The 19,756-nt window shown below is 39.4% G+C and overlaps 1 protein-coding gene across 2 annotated transcripts in view; it reads right to left on the bottom strand.

Moving 5' to 3' along the window:
• cyth3a (cytohesin 3a) overlaps nucleotides 1-10,114 on the bottom strand; it is a 33,449-nt gene extending 23,335 nt beyond the window's left edge. Inside the window, exon 1 of one of the 2 annotated variants that reach the window (XM_064322940.1) lies at nucleotides 9,740-10,107. In XM_064322940.1, the coding sequence (XP_064179010.1) occupies nucleotides 9,740-9,758 (19 nt within the window). In that variant the 5' untranslated portion in view covers nucleotides 9,759-10,107. Of the gene's footprint in view, nucleotides 1-9,739 lie in introns of both variants that reach the window. The other variant, XM_064322942.1, reaches the window with a different exon arrangement.
• Between the last annotated feature and the right edge of the window lie 9,642 nt (nucleotides 10,115-19,756).

A 19,756-nucleotide genomic window follows, 5' to 3' on the forward strand; every position in this document is an offset into this window, starting at 1 on the left:
TTTAAAACCAACAATGCATGCATTCCTCCTCTTTACCTACAGAGTCAATGCAGAGTGCGTCTGAATACTGCACACTGTCGAGTGCAGCTGTGTAGCAATCCCCACCGTTAATTCACTCCAGTCAAAAGGCACTACCATGGAACAAAGTTACAGTCCAGCTACCATGACAGGTGATCAAGTTCCTCAAAAAATAAGAAACTACAGGCTAAAAAAACAAACCTGCCTTTATTTAGCATGCCTTTTTTAGCAGAGTGAGCTGCAAACCATCTGAAAATTCAAGCTCTAGAAGTTCCTTAAAATGTTCCTCTCTCGGGGGGGGAGAGGAGTGCGCTGAACGCATTAAAAATGCAAAGATAAGTAAATACATGTAAATATACCACATGCAAAAGGAAGCCAACCTGCCTGATCTACTTTTTTAAAACAAGGCAGACTTGCAGGAACACTATCTTACCTATTAGGGCCAGGAAGTAAACTATTACAGAGCTGATATCAGCATCTGAAAGAGCTGTACACAATCTCAATCTCACAATCTCTAAACTGACAGATCTGTCAGTTTAGCTTTAATGACTAATGAGAAAAAAGCCACCTAAACATTTTATGTGCATTGGACATCGGTATTCTGTTGATGCATACTGTCCCTATGAGCAACCTGTCCAATCAAAGGATAAACAAGTTGAAATTTAATCAGATCTGGGAAGCCAAAATTGCATACCAAATGTGGTAACAATATAACCCATTTATCACCACCTTGTGAAAGTATACCTTCTGAGATGATAAAGTGGCTTATTGATAATAGGCTTAATACAGAGTATGCAGAACCAAAGGAAGCACAGTGAAACTCTTCAGCTGGAAAGGGTGCATTCCCCTGTTTGTGAAACCCCACTGAGATGAAAGTCCAAAATTAACTCCATGCCAGTATTATATGATCCTACAGCATATCCCCAAAGCTCTCTGAACCTTGCTAAACTGTCAAGGATTATCTCTGTGGTGATTCTTCATGAAAATGCAAATTTGGCTAGGAAGAGCAGTACCACCAACTGCTTCCAGATAAAATGACATCCCAAAAAAAAAGCCCTTTGAAATTTAGGATATCCTACTAAAACCTTTGCAGGGAGCACACATCACACAAAATCTGCAGCAGCAACATGACTCACAAGAGTACACTATTACTTACCTCTAAAAAATAAGACAACAAATATGCAAGGCATCCTATGTTTTTAAGTAATGAGAAAGCAATGATGAAAAGAGATAGAGAGATGGAATTCCACAAAACCCCTCCCGAGGGAAATCCCTGTGTGGCCCAGACGCCCTCATTAACAACTTCAGAGCCCCCCTACTTCAGAGCTAGCAGGTGGCCAAAACAAACAACAGCCACACAAGCTCTGCCTCCCATCATTCTGCCTACTCCAACTGCCCTCATGTCTCATTCACTTTAAGAGACGCTGTTCAAGTATTGTTAAATCCTTCCGTATAACAATAATGCTGGACCCTGTTTAGATGGTGATAGTGATGACTACCATGCTCGTGCTTGAGAGACAGTGACTCATGACCAGCAGTTTTCTATGGAAAATGAGAAGAGTATGACAGGGTATGAGACCCTGAGAGAAGAAAGGCCAATTCCTTGCTGGGACATCAATCGCAAGACAGCATTTTCAGGGAACTGAAATTTCATTTTGACAGTGCAAAATAATTCTTCAGGCCATTTTTTGTCTTTTACATTTTTGCTACATTTTTGATATTCTTTGCCACATACAATTATGAGCTTTGACATAAGTAGCAGTGCTTAGTGCAACTTTATGCGCTTGTGCCGTTGCAAAAGGGATTTTACTGCAGACGGAGGGCAGGCTTTGTGTCAGTGGCAGGAAAGATGTGTCAGAGGAGAAGGCAGTCATAAACTCAGCATATAAATAGCCTCATGCCAGCAAGCTCCAGCGCACAAAATTCTGTATTTTATGTCATACCTTGCAACCAGAACAATTGACATGCTCTCCCCATTCACTCGAAATCCATGTTGCATGAAGACTTCAAAGATTTGCACCATAAAAACAGGGCTTTTAGGTTTACATCTGATGTTACATCTTGGTATATCCAGGGAGGTTTCTAAGCCTCTTATATACCTCCTTGTTATATCAGAGGACACAATAAATTCATTTTTCATTGATAAAATAATTGTTATGGGCCCTCCTTTCTGCGTCAGCCTAATAATATTCTGAAATGTGCTGCTTGTTTTTGCTCTACTCTCCAGATTAGAAAGTGACAACAAGTGATGGAGACCCTCAAACCCATAATCTACTGACTGTCCTCAATCCCTTCAACTTGATTTCACCCAGTTTTATGCATGTGGAATGAGCTGACAGCTGGCTGTAATCCCTGCACACTCCCACTGCGATTATCCACAATCTCATCCCGGACTGTCAGAGAGGAAGTGAGGGACCTGTGCAGCTGCACGCAGTCCCCTCACCGCTAACCTACTTTAGCGCTGGATGTGACTGACGCATCCGGGTTTGCATGATCGGTGATTCACATGGGCTGTTCCTCTGACGAACCACCCAACAGTAAACTCTGCATGTTTTGCCATGAATGCCTGCCACATGCTATTCTGATGGGAAAAGAAAGAGTGAAATCTACAGGAATCAAACCCTAAAGGAGCCTCTGATAGATCAAATGATTAAAAAATGTATGTCTTTTAAAATGTATCTGGAATGAATTATGTTTGATGCATTGGCTTTCATTTCATACTGGTTAATTTTATCAATGTAAAAGTTTGTTATATTTTACTTTTCAATTAATTGTACATTAAATATATATTTATTAATACACACTATTATATATTAATAAATCATTTATTTATTAATTGTGTGTTGTCAAGAAGACATCAGTGCAGTTAGGGATTAAGAGACAAACTTGTGATGTCTGCAGTATGATCAATGGAAATCTGGACAGATATTGCATTACTTCTCTGTGACTGCACTATAATTATCTTTACAAATAATCATTAGAGTTATACAACTTTAGCGAAAACACATAATGTCATTCAGATTTATCTGAGGATATCTCTAGCCACTATATAGTTAGACGAGTGCATCTAATTTTGTTTAGAAATAGGAAAGGGTGGGACATACTTTGGGAAGGAGGTCTGACATTTCCTGGAATTCCATACATTCGGTCAATGTTCCTCCTGTGCTAGTTAGATATATAAATGATTCCAATATATAAATGCCTTTCATACTAATAAGGCGATTCAACATTCCTTGACATGTCTTTCTGTAAAATGTAAGCAGCATGTCACTTCAACTATTCAGTTATGAAAAACATTTTTTGAATATTATTGTTTGTTAACCCAATTGCTGATGTTTTATTTTAAATGGTACAAACTCATGCAAATTTATAGAAAGTATATTAAATTGCGAAAAATGTCAAAAACTTTTTTCCCAGTAATATTTCCTGATTAAGTGTGTGTGTGTGTGCGTGTATGTATGTACATGCATGAGTATGTGTGGGAGGGGTGAGGTGCCCATCCTTCCCTCCTCCACTGAAGTACTCAGTCACCACACATCTATCTCCATGCACCTGTATCAGTGTAATCTCCCCAGCAACAGCAGCCATATTCACTGAAAAACCTAACATTTACTTTCTTATGTCCAACAATAATACATCCAAATGCCAGCCCTGCTTACTATTGGTAAAGAGCACAAATGCCCCAGAAAAATGCCACCTATCAGTGAGGAATAAAAGACTTGCTTTCATGCGGGAGACAGAATGTCCCTGTAATAAGGATACACACACTTCCTGCCTCTTCAGCAGATTTAACAATTGGTGAGCACTTACATAATGGTTCCCTGCCTTTTCCTCTCATCTACGTAGTCTTCCCTTTCCGAAAACCTGCCCAGAACAAATCCTTGAACTGGGGGAATGGAAACACTGTGAGAGGCTGATCCAAAGCTTTAGGGGCTTTTCACCACAGTGCTGGGAACTCCACAGATTTCCACAGCAAAATCATCATTCCTGTTCTGAGAAAAAAAAATAACCCCACATTTTGCTTGCACCTTCTAAAATCTCCCAAACCCCTTGCATGGTTGGTCAGAATCCGATTTCATTAAGCCGATTTTCAATTATATTTTTTAATGCATGTTCAAGCCAAATCAAGCTGGTGAGGATTCTCTTTTTGGCTTGTGCAGTCAGTTAAGGGACTCAGGCTTTGGCTTCTCTGGGGCAGAAAGCTAACAGTTAGCCTTCGTCATCACTGCCAATCGTGCATCTCAAGCACCCCCTTCCAAGGAAAAGAAAAACATCTTGGGGGCGTCCACAGCATTCCCACAAATCAATTCCATGTGTAGTATCCAGACTATTCCTGAGTACAGCTGCTTTCAGGCTCCTCCATAGCCAACCCTTGGCTGCCTGATGATTCGGCTCTCATCAAAAGCTGTCTCAGCATTTAGTGTGAACCCTCTATAGCCAAAAACTACAGCAAGAATCCATAACCTTACTTGGCAAAATTAACAAAATCCCTATCTACATCTTCTCAATCTCAGTTTAAGTCCCTAAATAATAATATTATTTCAAGAGGAATGCCTAATAATGGCTGTAAGAACTTAATCAACCCCCCCCCCCCCCAACATTCGGCATTTTGATCAGCTGTAATTACACTTCAGAGGGCCAACATCCTACCCTGAAATTATTTATTCCATTTATTTATGTATTGAGTATAGGGCAGCCTTTCTTTGGTCAGTTTCTTTCAGAAACTCCTTTGTGCCTAGCACAAGGGCAGATTCACCACTCCGAGTGGGCGGCAGAGTGCAAGAGTGCCACTGAAAGCACCTAGTGGCTACGGCAAAACTGGCAGATTCAGGGAGGGCAGCGGCCGTGGCAGGCCGCCCTGTGACCCCCGGCAGACCTGACTGCAGACGGTATTGACAGGCTGGTGCCCCCTCAGTGTCCTGCTGAGGGAGGAATGCAGCCCAACAGCTGTTTTGGTGACAATGGCTGCTTGTTCAACGCCTCGTGCCAGGCAGCGGCCCGCGAAATGAGAGACAGGAATGCAAAGCAGGAGTGACCGCGCCCACAGCGTGCATCACAGCCCGTAATGGTTTTCCCTTTATAGTGGCCCGACAGTCCGATCGCAGAAAGAGTTATGAGTTACTCTGTATGTTCTTGCCAAAAGCATATTTTACCGTGACATTGTGTTGGTTCAAATGATCACAGATGGCAATTTTTACATAGCCCCAAATGTTTCGCTTGGACTGAATAAACAACCAACATATTCAGCACACTGAAGCGTGAAAATAAAAAATGCTTTCATCATTCACTCCAGTTCCTCTATGCTCTGTGATTGATTAGTGAGGCATTGTGAAGATATCCCCCATGTTTGGTGACAATCACACAAGCTGAACTAAACAACCACTGTTTTTATGGGCATTATTATCAGACCGTATTGCAGCTAGAACTTTCAGTACCCTCTGGTCAATCACTTCAAACCTCCAGAGAATGGGAGGAAAAGGTTTTCAAGTTGGTAATTCCCACAGTCAGAAAAAGGCAACAAATTTGTGTAAGGAACAAACAATGCCAAAGAAAATAAGGAAGCAAGTCACTGAGGTTATCTTCTTACCATGACACAATCACAACTGCCAGGAACCCTTAAAAGCACAACTGAGACCCTGAGTACTTTTCTTTCACTTTTTTCCAGTCCAATTATGTAACCATCCCAGAAATATAGCTGTGCTGAAAAAACATTTATGATAAGTTTTTAATATAAAATAAATGTGGCAGTATATCTGCTGAGGATGTATAAGTATAAATGGATTAATGAAATCCATATGCCTTTTGGTGTGCCAGTTTCTCTACACACAGAGTATGGTCTGATATGCATGCAAAGCAATGCTCTCGCTGACAGATATAATGTGATCTAATTCTACTTATGGCACATTTTGTCTGTCTTCTGTGCCATTAGCAAGTGAACAAGTGAAGCAGAACAAATTATGCCCCAACTTTTGACCATATGCTCAATGGCTACTTGACACAGAAGGCTGCTTTTGGTTTCAGGGCAAGATTGAAGCAGAATCTGCAAAGTAGTTCACATTGGTACATAGCTGATTCTCTTAATGAATTATCAGGGTTTGGATGTCCTTTATTCCACTCTCTGAATGCACTGATTTTGAAAAACATAATGCATTGCTACAGTATTACCTACGCATTTAACCACATCAAGAAATACCATGAAAAAACATGAGGGTTGATGGGGAAAGAGAGACTGCTGAAGGCAAAGATTTTGTGAGCAGAATTGCTATCTTCACTGGACCATGCAAGTTGGATGACAGAATCATCATCGGAGTGTGACCACCATCCACTCTGTTGTTCTTATTTCTTTTATTTCTTCTTTTCTCCACAACTTTTCTTCCCATCCAAACAAGCAGCACCAGCAACATCAGCTGCCTACACTCACATTGCATACAGCTGTGAAGGCTTTGACTGCTGCAGCGGGCCCAGCGAGACACATCAAACACAACACGAGGGACCACACAGAGAAGGAGCTCCATGAGGCAGCCTCTTTGCCTGTTCATTCATATTCACAGTCCTCACATTACAGAACTGGCCCTGTCACTGGCCAACATCATCGCTGTGCAACTTATACATGTAAAACAAGAGATGCCAGTCAGGAGTGACCAGTCTAAGAGCGGTCATCACCAGGACCACTGGGTGGCAACTCCAAATGTGTGAAACCATCAGCAGTAAAGGCCAAACACATCAGAGTGTTACTTCACACCGAGACCTTAAATTCTGTCTTGGTTACACAGGTGCAAATGACAATACCCCATCAGCTGTCTCTGCAAAGTCAATGGTCAAGTCTAGATGAAAAGACAGGTTCCACATGATGTAGCTTTACATATTTCTACACTGAACTCATGCATCAAACCTTTCCATTTAGCATCACAAGACCACATGCCTATCTATGCTGATGTGCTCAGTCACATTTTTCAAAGTACAAATAAATTTCTGTGCCCTCCACCAACAATGTAAGAATCATATAAATAAACACCATTGACTTTACAGCCAAAATGACAATCTAGTTTCAGTGAAGGTTATTTATGAAGGTGGCCCATAGGGTCACCTTTGAGTGAAGTGGTCTCTGTGGGTGAGACCGGCATATTTCTCCAACATATTAAATGCCCCACACACTTGCCTGCTTTCTCTGGTTAACATTTGCTCTTAATTAAACACAGGGAGGAATAGCCTAAGAAGGAAAATGGTTCTTAAAACAGAACCTTGGCCTACCATCCAAAACAATTACAGGTGGTCACAATCACGCCAGAGAGTATACAGACAACAGTGTAATTAAATCACATCCAACACATTGTGCCCTGCTGTAAATACAGGAAAAATGTAAGGGTAATGTTCATCTTCAAATAATCTGGAAGATGACAATTTACAATATGTCTGCTTCTGATGCTGTTTGCAACTCAATCATACACAGTTACTGCATTAAAAGCAAGTCCAGGCAATGCATTCAGTTCAGCAACACCCATACCCTCTCACACAAATCCTACTGTAAAGACCTGGATTTACATTATAGACTGCCTTAGGCAGTCATTTAACTGTGTTACCATTTTGAAAATGTGACAGCAAAGATATGAACTTAATACACAGTCTGAATGAAACTATGTATTATCTTTGTACAAGATATATTTAAATAGTTGAAAAACCTGTAATATTTACATCTTGTTTAGGTATATATCGTAGTTATTATGCATAGGTGTGTAGCATCTGCATTACACAAAATCTTTCGTGTTTAATACACGATGATTTCACTAGTTTTATCTGTAGGCGATCAACACCCTAACTAGAGGGAGGGGTCTTGCTTGTGGGAATGTGACACACAATTTATAGTTAGACATCACAAACATGCCTTTCTTAACCTTTAACGACGAAATTTTACTGTGTAAACCTGCGCGAACTAAATGAACGTCAATTTGCCCATGTGCAACTATTAAAACTAAATGAACAGTGAGGTTCTTAACGGATGAATGAAGTTAAGAATGTAGCCTACAATTTAACCGTATGCCAATGCGATGCCTGAAAATTATATAGAGCATGAAAAGGGTTAACGCTACAACGGGTTAGGAATGGCTGAGTGGAAAAATATACACACTGCCGAGATGCAGTTTAGCCTGTCCTACATAAATACACAGATTCATCATTCTTGCTTTTCGTAATACATTATTAAGCTACATTTTCACCACATTTATGACCTGTGAGGAAACAAAATTTTCCATGTAGATTAGGCCTATGCTATGACCCTGTTGACAACTGACATGAAAACAGACTCAACCGTAAAATATCGTAGCCTACATTCTTGGAAGAAATAATAGAATGTATTAGTCCAGCTATGAATCTCGTACTAAACTGCTGAACAACATATGCGTTAGTAGTCTAGTTCAGACTAGGTGGTGCAAATACTTCAACTGTTCACTCTGGCAACGATCATGGTATTGTGTTGACAAAATACGTACGACAGTTCCCATCTATTATGCTAGTTATTATTGCTTGTCTCGTCAATTTTCCAATTTCTGAGCCAACAGAATAAGATCTGTGACCACACCATTAACATTAGAGCATGAAGACAAGGCGTTATCTCTGCGTATACTCCTCACACAAGAACATCAAATAAACGAGGCAGACGACAGCAACAGGGTATTTTATCCGGTTCTTCCAACACACATCCACAGTTTTACTGAAAATTTCCCATACATATTCTCCACTGGCATCATTTCAACACCACTCTGGCCTCAGACCACTGTCCTAAATAGGCTAATCGGACTTCAGATGATGCAGCAAATGCGTTGGAACCTTTAAGCAATGCGATAGCATAGGCTACTCTAGATTACTCTAGACTCTTCAGTGTATTTTTACAGCTCTTTACTGCATTTGCCAAGCTCCAGAGTCCGAATAATATAATTACCATACCCAGTTTTGTATACGATCTAAAATGTGTATTATTTTTTAAACAGACAAATGAAGCGTAATGCAATGTTTGATAAAGTGCAACATTTTTAACGGTATAGAAGATAACTACAATAAGTACAAAAATATATAATATCCAGTAAAACTAGGGGAAATATTCACGATATATGTGTTCTATTAAAGTTATGAAGATAGGTGCACGCAGCGTGGACCTGAAACATTTTAATTAACATCAGGATAGGTAATCACTCATGGATCGTTACAGTTACAGTTTAACTGAAGGATTGCCATTCAGAGGTATACTCCAAGCATTAACTTAACAATATTAAACCTCAGCCAATGAAACCCTAATGCATGGGAAATACACATGTCAAAGTGATACATTTCACATCACAATTTGAGCTCAAAGCGGAAGTGCCCAGTGACACGAGAAAAACATCTACCTTCACTCCAAAACTAGCTGGAGCAATTAATCAAGCCAGAATTTTATTTACGATACAAGCGGGAACTGCCAGTATTCGCTTATTTTAGCCCACTGCTACCGCTACTCATTCGACAACTGATAATAGTAGGCTGCTACTGCTAGTGCTGTTCTTCTTATTTTTCTTGTTCTAATAATAATAATAAACTATTAAAATAAATAATTCTGGATTGATAAAATCACTTCTATGTTTTCTTGGGTATTTTTGTCAAGCATGATGCTGTCAATAGCTACATTTAAATTGTTGTTAACAAAAAATAAAGATAACAACTGAATGGTAAAATAAACAAGCACTCAACTTACCTTGACTGTCTTCGTCCATGTTCACTGCAAACAGTCCAAAGATAGGTAACAGCTGTGAAACTTGGAGATTAGTGTAATAGCCTACACTGGAAGATGCCTAAAACAGCTTTATTTTGCTGCAAGCTGTACGAACAGTATGAACAGATGGCTTTGCAGAAGCTAGGTAACAAACACGCATAGATATATATCACTAAATATGTATTATTTAAAATAACCGTTTGTTATGTACCATATGTCGTGGGTACGTTAACACTATTTTTCAAGTAATTTAATGGATTATATCCTGCAAAATGTGGACGCTTCCATAAAACCGACACGGTCATCTGAACGATCTCATTGTATGAGAGCAGTCCGTTTAGACACCACTCGCTGTACGTCATCAGCCCACTCCGCCCTCAGCAGGATACCTAACAAGCCAACGAGCCGCTGGCACGTGATTTATGACGGTACATTAAATGGGATATATCCAGAGTATAGTCCCGTACACTTAGTCTAGCAAGTGCCAGTTTGAAAACGTGTTTCGCGTTGAGTTAGTATATTTTTCATAAAATAAATTAAACGAGTCGGTCCTAGTTTCTGTACAATTTTCATCTGTGTATTGAACATCTTTTTATGTGGTGGAGAACATCATTTCATCCAGCATCAGGAGATTGGTTGGAATTCACGTTGAGCACAGTAAATCACCAAAACGCTTTCACTTTTATATCTATGAAGAGAAGACTGTATTTAAAAAAAAATTATTTATTTATTTTATTTTAATCAACTAGGGTTTGTATACAAATTATTTCCATGTGAAAACAAGACCATTAATGGAGTAGTTTCAGCGTAGGTTGGAAATGAACATGTCATACTTTACCTGTACATATTTTCTTATCTGAGCTCATTGATGGCTAACAATTGCATTTCATTAAGTCTGGCTTGGTTTACCAGAACAATAAGTCCAAGTCAGGCAGGTTCATATTTGCGTATTATAATGCATGTCTCTTTCGCCTCATCATGTCTCACTGAATTGATACCACTATGTATGTTTATCTGCTTTTTCTGCCCGTTTAATCTTTAAAACTTTCTCTCAGGGCTCATCCTTTTAGTCAAAAACCCTCTTTTTTTACAAGCTTTCAGAAAATTTGCCACAAGTTCCTACTTCTCTTGTTTTACCCAGCAAATCATACTGCATATGCAGGAGAGCGACACAGACCAACAGTTCACAACATTCATATTGTGATCATGGGATTTTGGGGTCTTATTCTATAATTAATATAATTAACAATAACATGTACATGTACATTTATGCAGTAGGGTGTCTACAACATTTTTCATGGTATGTTTATGGTGCTTGGGTTCGAAAACAGAATGCTCTAGCTTTTTGGTACATACACACTGTAAAAGCTCTTTCAGTTCAGTGAATCCCCTTCAGCTGTTTGTGTGGAGTGAAAATAAGTAAATTATTAACTTCCTGTAAGTAAAACTAACAGACCAATTACTGCAAATCTGTGGGCTGCTGCAGCAGAGGAAGACTCACAATACTAGCCTCTGTCCTGTTTGCCTCTCCCCAACGCTTTTCAGCCAGTAGTTAATGTGACCAAAAAGGGTTTCTGTTGAGTGTTAAAATGTTGCTCCCAGCCATGCGTTTATTACTGAACGGTTGTCTGAGGCAAACTTGTGGGGATTTAGAGCCTTAACAGCCCCATAGCCAGTATGAATGAAAGAACAGAAAACACAGTCAGAGCATGGTTCTAAACTGGAGTGGACATCTAGATTGCTGAATTGTAAATGCTTTAAATCTACCCTATGGGTACACAGAGGGGGATATGTATGTAGTAATGTAGTTTCTAAAATGGACAACATTTGTTGTGGATTTTAACCATTGTCTTCCTGTTTTATTTCTTTATTTCTTTATTTTGGAAAAATAGCCTACATAACAGTAATTTCCATGTGAAACTTCATGGTTTAAGTAAGGTAACATTTTTGTACTGCTTCACAGGTAATTGATGTAAACAAATACAAGTGAATGTCAGCAAAAATTGCAAACAAATATGTAAATGCTATGTACTGTATGTACTCTTAATTTTGATTAAGTTAATCTGCTCTCTCTGTTTAACCAGCACATTGCAGCTTAATCTGGTCTTCAACCAGTAAAACTTGAATAGAATTCAGATATGGTCCAAAGGAAATCTACACAAAATAAAGGAATTTATTTGAGTGAGTAGAGAATAGAGGATGTAAAGGAACCTATGCCACCTGTATTATAGCCTAATACACATGGGAATAATGTAAGCATGAGGCATGGCCTCTGCTGAAGCCTTCCAGGAACTTGAGCATGAACAGGTCACCCCGTTCATTCCCCCTTACAGCTATGACCTCATTGACTCCCGCTTGACTGACTCACATAAGAAAGGCTTTGTCATTGTAGTTGGGGGCCGAAAGATTCTGGAAAAATGTTAACTTCCACACCTTCTTTCCTGTGTCTCAGGCATCCTAAATGCCTCCTATTTGTGTTTACCTCTATGGCTGTGTGACATGCATGTAAGTATATACAGCTGTTCACTTCTGTTCAACACAAACCTGTTCACTCTATTCTGTTCAGGTTGTTCTGCTATTGTTTAAAGTATATTCATATCATCACATAATATGAACAGTGAAGTTTGAGTCTATGTAAGTTGGTCAAGCAGCTTTGGTGTAGATCCATGGGTTATCCCATGAGCAGTGAATGGATTTCTGGCCTTGTTGGTGTGGCAGTGAGGAATATTCTTTGAAAGTAGTACAACATAACTTTTCTCTAACAAAGAAAAAATCCCTTGCAGGAAAAAAACTTTCTTTGCTCTCAAAAATAATTGAACATGCTGTATTGAATTGTTGAATTGAACAGTTAAATTTTCTCTTTAGAATCTTGCAGACCTTAACCTATGTGGAATGTGGAATTAAACTGCTTTCAGGGATTCACTCTGTGAGGAGATCCTCCCTTTCCTCTTTTCTGATCTTTCTTGACCTCTCTACAGATTGCAACACAGTTGATGTCCAGATACTCCTTTCATGCCCTTACCTGATTTGATGGCTACCTCAGGCATTGTTCTTGCCATGTCATTGGAATGTGGTCTATCTTTACTGCACACGCTCTCTGATCTGGAACTCCCCTGGAGTCGTGCTTAGCCCCCTTCTGGTCTCCCTTCATACAAGAGCATTTGGATCCACACTTTTGCTAATGGTTTACCTATTATTGCTATTTGTTTGTTTTTAAAAATAAAAATATGTTGACAACCCTCAGCTTATTTATTTTTCTCCAATTGTTCACAGGTCTACATGTTCACTATTGCATGACTCAGAGAGAGCTCTGTCTGGATGGATGACATATCTTCTTAAATTTGGTCTTTCCAAGACAAACTCACTTGCCAAATCAAATGTGTTATTCATCAGAATATTCAAAGCCATTTTCACACCAATTTGTTTATTTTTTAATGTTTCTTTGCTGTATAAAATATGTTGACATGCGACATATTCTTTTGGAGGGTTCCTGTAAAGCGGAAATACATTACATGGCAATCCTTATTTTCTTCTACCACTTTGGGCTACTTGGTCACGTAGCTTGGCTGTGAACTGGGCTGGGCTGTGCAATACCACACTGAATTGAAGAGGCCCCACTTGCCTTTGGCGTCCAAAGCCACATATGCAGGAAATGGCTAATAAAAGTCACTGTGTCCTTCCTACTGTTTCTCAGGGTTTAGTAGAGGTGTTCCGTAAAGGGTCGTCTCTAAGTCCTTTATTCCTGTTGTGGCAAAAATATGTTGAGCTCACGCCCATGTTCAGAGGAGGACTGAGGGTTATGTAATTATTACAGAAACTGAACTCACGTCACCACATCCTTACATAATTTCCATTTATAAAACATTCCAATAGTTTGCCCAATTACTAATTTCCTAATCAGTGTAAAGAGTTTCAATTTTACTGAGGTTTCTTATGTATTCAGTAATAATGGCCTGGCCATTGTAAAACAATTTATTGACATGTTAAAATGACTGGTTCAGCAGCTATGTACTGTTCATGTCTTTGGTCAGTTTGCGTTGAAGTTATACGATACCCAGCAGTGAAAATGTTTTCTTATTGTTAATTTCCAATGAAGTGAAAGTTGGCCTATTTCTGCTCATATTCTTACACTCCACATCAGCAAGCAGAGAAAAACTGACAGCATTTTAGAATTTTTTTTTTTCAGGAATTCAAGGCCCTCACAGAGGGTTTATGTAATCAGAGTGGCTCATACTGTATAATGACAGTTGTGGCATGAAGTGGGGTCATCAGTGCTGGCCATACTTTATCTCTGTTGCTGCTATCGATCCCTGCTTAGAGAAAACCATTATAAGAGTGTACCTGTGTAGGCTGGCTATACCTATTTAGGGTTAAAGATGCCTGTGTGTTATATACTATTGAATGCATCACATTTTCAGTACCTGTTATGCATACTTTAACTGGTGAAAAGGTTGCACATACACAGTAAAATATTCAGAGAGTTAATTTAACATGACCCGCCAAAAGAATTCTGAGATTCACCTATTTGAAATTGTACAGTATATCCTCATGCAACCATACAATGTGCATCTATTTCCAGGAGAGAAAATGTTGTATTTTCAGGACAAATATGAATTCCTTGTGGAAGAGAATATCCTCTATTCTACGTCAATTTGAATAGGAAAACGATAATAGGTGTGTGGCATGGTGATGGGAACGGTTACCATGCTGAATGGTGAGCAGATTTGTCAAGACAAGAATAGGAGATAGTAAATAGGCCAAGGCTTACTTTTCAACACACACAAACAACTGGTAAACTAAGACATACATTTAACATGGCTCCAGAGAACTCTCTCAAAAGGCACAGCAGAATGCAGCTCGTAAAAACTGCAGTGAGCAACACCTGTGCTGATTATAATCAGTTCCAGGTGTGTTTACCTGTAGGCGAGGCCGCAGCTGTCCAAGGTCCTGAAAGTCACACAGGCTTTGGGAGATTATGCTATTTCCTTAAAATGTGATTCTTCAGTGAGAACCATTTTATTAAGATACATGTTGCATTTTATTCGGCTTTCTATGGCTGGAGAGAGGGCTTCAGTCAGCAGGTAACATCCAACCTCATTGATCACCAGCAGGTATTCTGTTCTCTTTTTTTGGGGTTTTTTTTTTATGGAGAATGTTGCAACTGTGTGAGACAGGTATTTGCAACTGGGAATTCCAGATTTTGGTACCAAGGATATAGCTTGCCTATTGCCCATCGTGTACTAAAAATACACACTAAAAAGTGCACAATATTTAAGAGGCTGATTTGGACATAGCCAGGACTGTTTTAACATTGCATCCAAAAGGCAACATTTCCTATAGTATAGTGTCCCCTGGGGCATTGCGTTTATTTGACCAGAGGGAAGACGGTCCCTACTGGCCCACCAACACCACTTCCAGCTGCAACTTAGCTCTCTCATATCTAACCAAGCCCACACTTGCTTAGTTCCTGCCCTTCAGCAGGACCTGGGTACATACCAGAGTGCATGGTGGTATGGCTGCAGAGTTGGTGCCATATATTGTATTGATGAGCCTTACAGCTGGCAAAGATCATTACAAATAGGAGGAAGAAAAAATGAGAATAAAAAGTCAATAATAAATTAACAAATGTAAGGTAGATGTGCCACATTGGTGTTCTTCCATGGCTTGGCTTTGATGATGGGATTGTATATCTATTCTGTCAGTTATTGTTATTCAAAATATTTTTGGAACCCCCCCTCCCATCCAAAACAGGCATTCCCTGAAGAAACCTAATTAATCAGTGCTGAGTGTGGATGGCTGATGTTCTGCTTCTGACCCTCTGGACAGTGTTGGACCTGCTTGTTCCAGTCTGCCTCTGAGATGAAGGCCACATGTGCGTGTCTGATGAACATCACCTGGATGTCCAGACCTTTGCTCACTATGTCACAACTATGGTGTTGCTCATAGAACTACACATCCAAAGACTCCTATGGAATGACTTAGCTGTCAGCACATCTGGCTCAACTGGCCATTCGCTTAAGATGGGGAAAATCTACATTGTAAATGGATGGTACTGTGTATTCCTAATGTGTCATGGTGGTTCTTCTGTAGGAAATGTGCAATACTCATAAATCGTTTGCGCACTAAATAACAGTTTTGAGAACCTGCTTGAAGAGTTTTTGTGCAAAATGTAGGATCAAAGGTAGTATTAAGGAAGTGAGGCAGAGATGGGTGGTGCGCAATCTTCTATGGGCTTGTTGTAATGTTGAATTTAGATGGATTCATACATTTTATTCGGCTTGAGCTAAAGCCTGAGTTTCAAGGTCTTTGAAAGTCACGTGGGAGGTAATGATGATCAGGTAAGGGAATGTGAGGACTGATATAATGTGAGTGGGTGAAAACTGTAATAGTGATAACACTGGTGATGATGTTACGGAGGTAGGACATGTGTGTGGTGATGATGATACAGAGGTAGAGCATGTTTTTGGGGGTTGTTTGTGGTGAAACGAGTCGTTGAGGTGATGTTGGCGAGGCAGGCAGGATAGATGAAGGGGTCGAAGTACACCTTTTTTAAGACTTTTCTGAGGAAGCCAGGCCAGATAAGCAGTACTATATATGGAAGTGGATGATTATCCCAGCTGTGTGTATGTGTGTGTGTGTGTGTGTGTGTGTAATACTGATTCCCATTACATCACAGGCATTTAGCAGACACCTTTATTCACAGCAACTTCACCTTTATCCACAGCAACTTACACAACCTTTTTGCATTTTACATAGGATACAATTATACAGCTGATATGTCTTGCTCAAGGATACAACAACAATGTCCTACCTGGGAATTGAAACCTTAACCTTTAGGTTACCAGCCCACCACTTCTGTAACCATTACACTACACTGCCCCCCTATTCCCCCTCTATCTACCCTATATTCTCCTACCTCCCCCCCTCCCTTCCACATGTTAACTCAAGTAAAAACACGTTTACCTATCACCGGGGTGTTATGGCTCAACTATTGCACTCTCATTAAATGCTACCTGGGACATTGGTGATTTATGAATTTAAGCCTTTTTTCGCACTCATTGTGAGTCACTCTGGATAAACGCATCAGTTAAGCACCTAAAATGTGATGTAAATGGACACATTCAAACTAAGCAAGCAGCAAGGCAGCGTGTATAATAAAAACAACATCGTTTTAAGCAGTATATAGAACCAACAGCGACAATGTGTAATGGGATGCATCTAATGAAAGTCACAGGTGCACTGTTTTCCCATTTGCATCACTACAGTGGCTAATGGCTAAATCGCAGGAACCCTATCAGTCTAGGCCGTATAGATCTTTCTGGAGTGTCAGAATATCTTTTATGGAACCGTCATTTTGAATGAGTCCATATTTTGGTCAATATTTTGTTAAGTTGGGTGTAGCAGTGTGTGTGATGTCTCTGAGGATGTGACTAGACACATCATATGTGGCACTGTGAAAACATGTTTATATGCACGAGGAAACAGTTATAGAAGCAGTGCAAAGTAATCACGCATTAATGGTGCACATATACACGTGTTTGTACATGTGCATTCATGCTTCACGAAGTTAAAGATGATGGGTTCGTTAAACTCTGACGACTAGGAACAGCCTGTATTGACACAATTGGATGCAACAAACAAGGCATTATGTTATGTCCTGCAAATGGCAGTGTACACAAGGATAGGTTATTTGAAAATGTCACTGACCAGAAATAAGCATGTGAAACTCACTTTTATGAGTGTAACCAAAAAACTGTAATATTTTGCAGACATGTGTGGCATAATCCTAAATAATGGTAAAGCCATATATATTGATTTAACTCAGTGCCCCACTAATGTTCAGATATTATAAAGGCAGATGCTGTCATGATCAAATCTATCACCAGAATAACTGTAGTTTGCTAATGGGGGATGACTAGGGTCAAGAGTGGGCAATGAGTACATAATAAGTTTGTGTAGCAATTTTTTGTACCATGAATTGCAGCTTCATAATAAAATAAATACATAAAACATATAAAGGCAATTAGTAAAAGACAAAGAGACTGGCGTGGTAAAACAAGATATAAGAATCATGTAAAAATTGATAAAATATGTGTGGACTCCCAGGCAAACAGTTTGTTTGTAACCTGATTGTTAAATGCAGTGTCAATCATTTGAGATGTATGAATGGTTGCATTATTATGATAATTAAACTGATGCATATGCCTACATATGGATTGTATATCTGATTGTTAAATAACTGCTTGGTGTTAGTATTCACACCTTTTCATAAACGGATCATTGAAAGGGAGTAGCAGGAATAAGTGTTTACAGAGTATAAAATTGTTTTTTTTTTTTGTACGACACTACAGTTTTTTTATTAATCACACCATGTTTAAGTGCTGTCCAACTCATGACAATCCCAGATAAATTGCTTCACTAAAAATGACAAATCCTATGAGCTCATTTATCTACATCTCAAATATGACTGACAGGTTAGACACCCTAGATATCCCAGAATTCCACCTTTCATAATCTGGACTTCATGCTAAAACACAAACAAATTGGCTATTCTTCTAATAAAAAGGAATCTGAATACTTCAAGCAAACAACATGAAGTATGATTATGCAAAGACTGTGCATTGATACTCAAATATCATGGATACCCTGTTTTTCTTTTCTCCCAGGTAATTAACTGAACAATTAGTGCTACTGATTGGCCAGGCTCTCTTCACACCTGACTAGCATGTAAGGTAGGGTGGAAAACAAGCAGTTCTCTGCCCTCAAGGACCGCGATTTGAGTAACTGGGACGTAGGAGAACTACAAAATATAGAAAGCTGGAGGAGCTGTTCTAAAGAATGCTTGCCACCTTCTTGCTGGCTTTTCCAGCATATAATGCAAATTAGCTTCTGTCACTCTTACTGCACAAGCCAGTGTGTGCTAGCCGTTTAAGAGGATATTGCATGGCCACAGTAAAGGGCTTGGCTACTCTTTTTCAGACTGTGTGGTTATTGCTGCGTTTGCAATTCAGCAGCACACATGGTTTCAATTAGGACATTCTTGCCTCTTTTGTAAGGGGCTGGTGTCATCTTCTGCATATTACTTCAAAGATCAAGAATGTAGCAGCCCTCTTAAAAAGTGCAATCTGTTCATTTCTATGTTTCTACGTCAACCCATGACGCTAAATTGAAGAAGGAAAAACAGAACAGAAAAACGGATTTTGTGAAAAATTATGACAAAAATATATTCTTCAGGGTGCACACTTACCACATAATATTATTTACTTCTTTGTCATCAGCATACCTTCTCATTTCAAATGCCTGCAGACTGAAGTCTTTTAGTCATATATATACAAAAGCAAATATGTTCAAATGTACACATTCAATTGTGTAGCTAGCAAACTAAATATTATAAAAGTCAAAGAATGGAGACGCAAGCAACAAGAGAACTCTGATCCATGAAAATCCTAACAGTAACTACAAGTAACAGGGCTAACAGTAAAGGGAACTCACCGACTTAACAAAAAATCCTTTCATATTGCTTTAATATTAATCTGAATTTAATTAAATAGTTATGCAATATAAGTTGAAGAGGGTAGAAAAACAAGTGAACGACAGCATGACTGAGAAGGAATAAGCCTTGTAGGCTAAAGTCTGAGCAAAGGGGACGCATACCATATGTCCTGGATGCCAATGTAATGAACTTCACCCAGACTATCACAGGAAGGGAGATGCTACAGTCAGAGCTTTATCCTTCTTTATTGACAAAATTGACCTGCTCTTACAAAGCCTCTGAGCAGCACTTTTGAGCTCTTCAGAGTACGGGTTCCAATGAATGTGAGTCAAAAATCCCAGGAAGGATCAACATTTCCACCCATATCCTTCTCAGCTCCCTGGGGTGGCCAATGAACAAGTGACTGACACAAATATATTCTGTGAAAAGTATATTACAGAGCCTTTCTTTCCACAGTAGAACAGAAAACTCCAACAAAGGACAACTGTGGTTGCGTGTAATGATTG

The sequence above is a fragment of the Anguilla rostrata genome, chromosome 2, assembly GCF_018555375.3.
Source record: "Anguilla rostrata isolate EN2019 chromosome 2, ASM1855537v3, whole genome shotgun sequence".
Classification (NCBI taxonomy): Eukaryota; Metazoa; Chordata; class Actinopteri; order Anguilliformes; family Anguillidae; genus Anguilla; species Anguilla rostrata.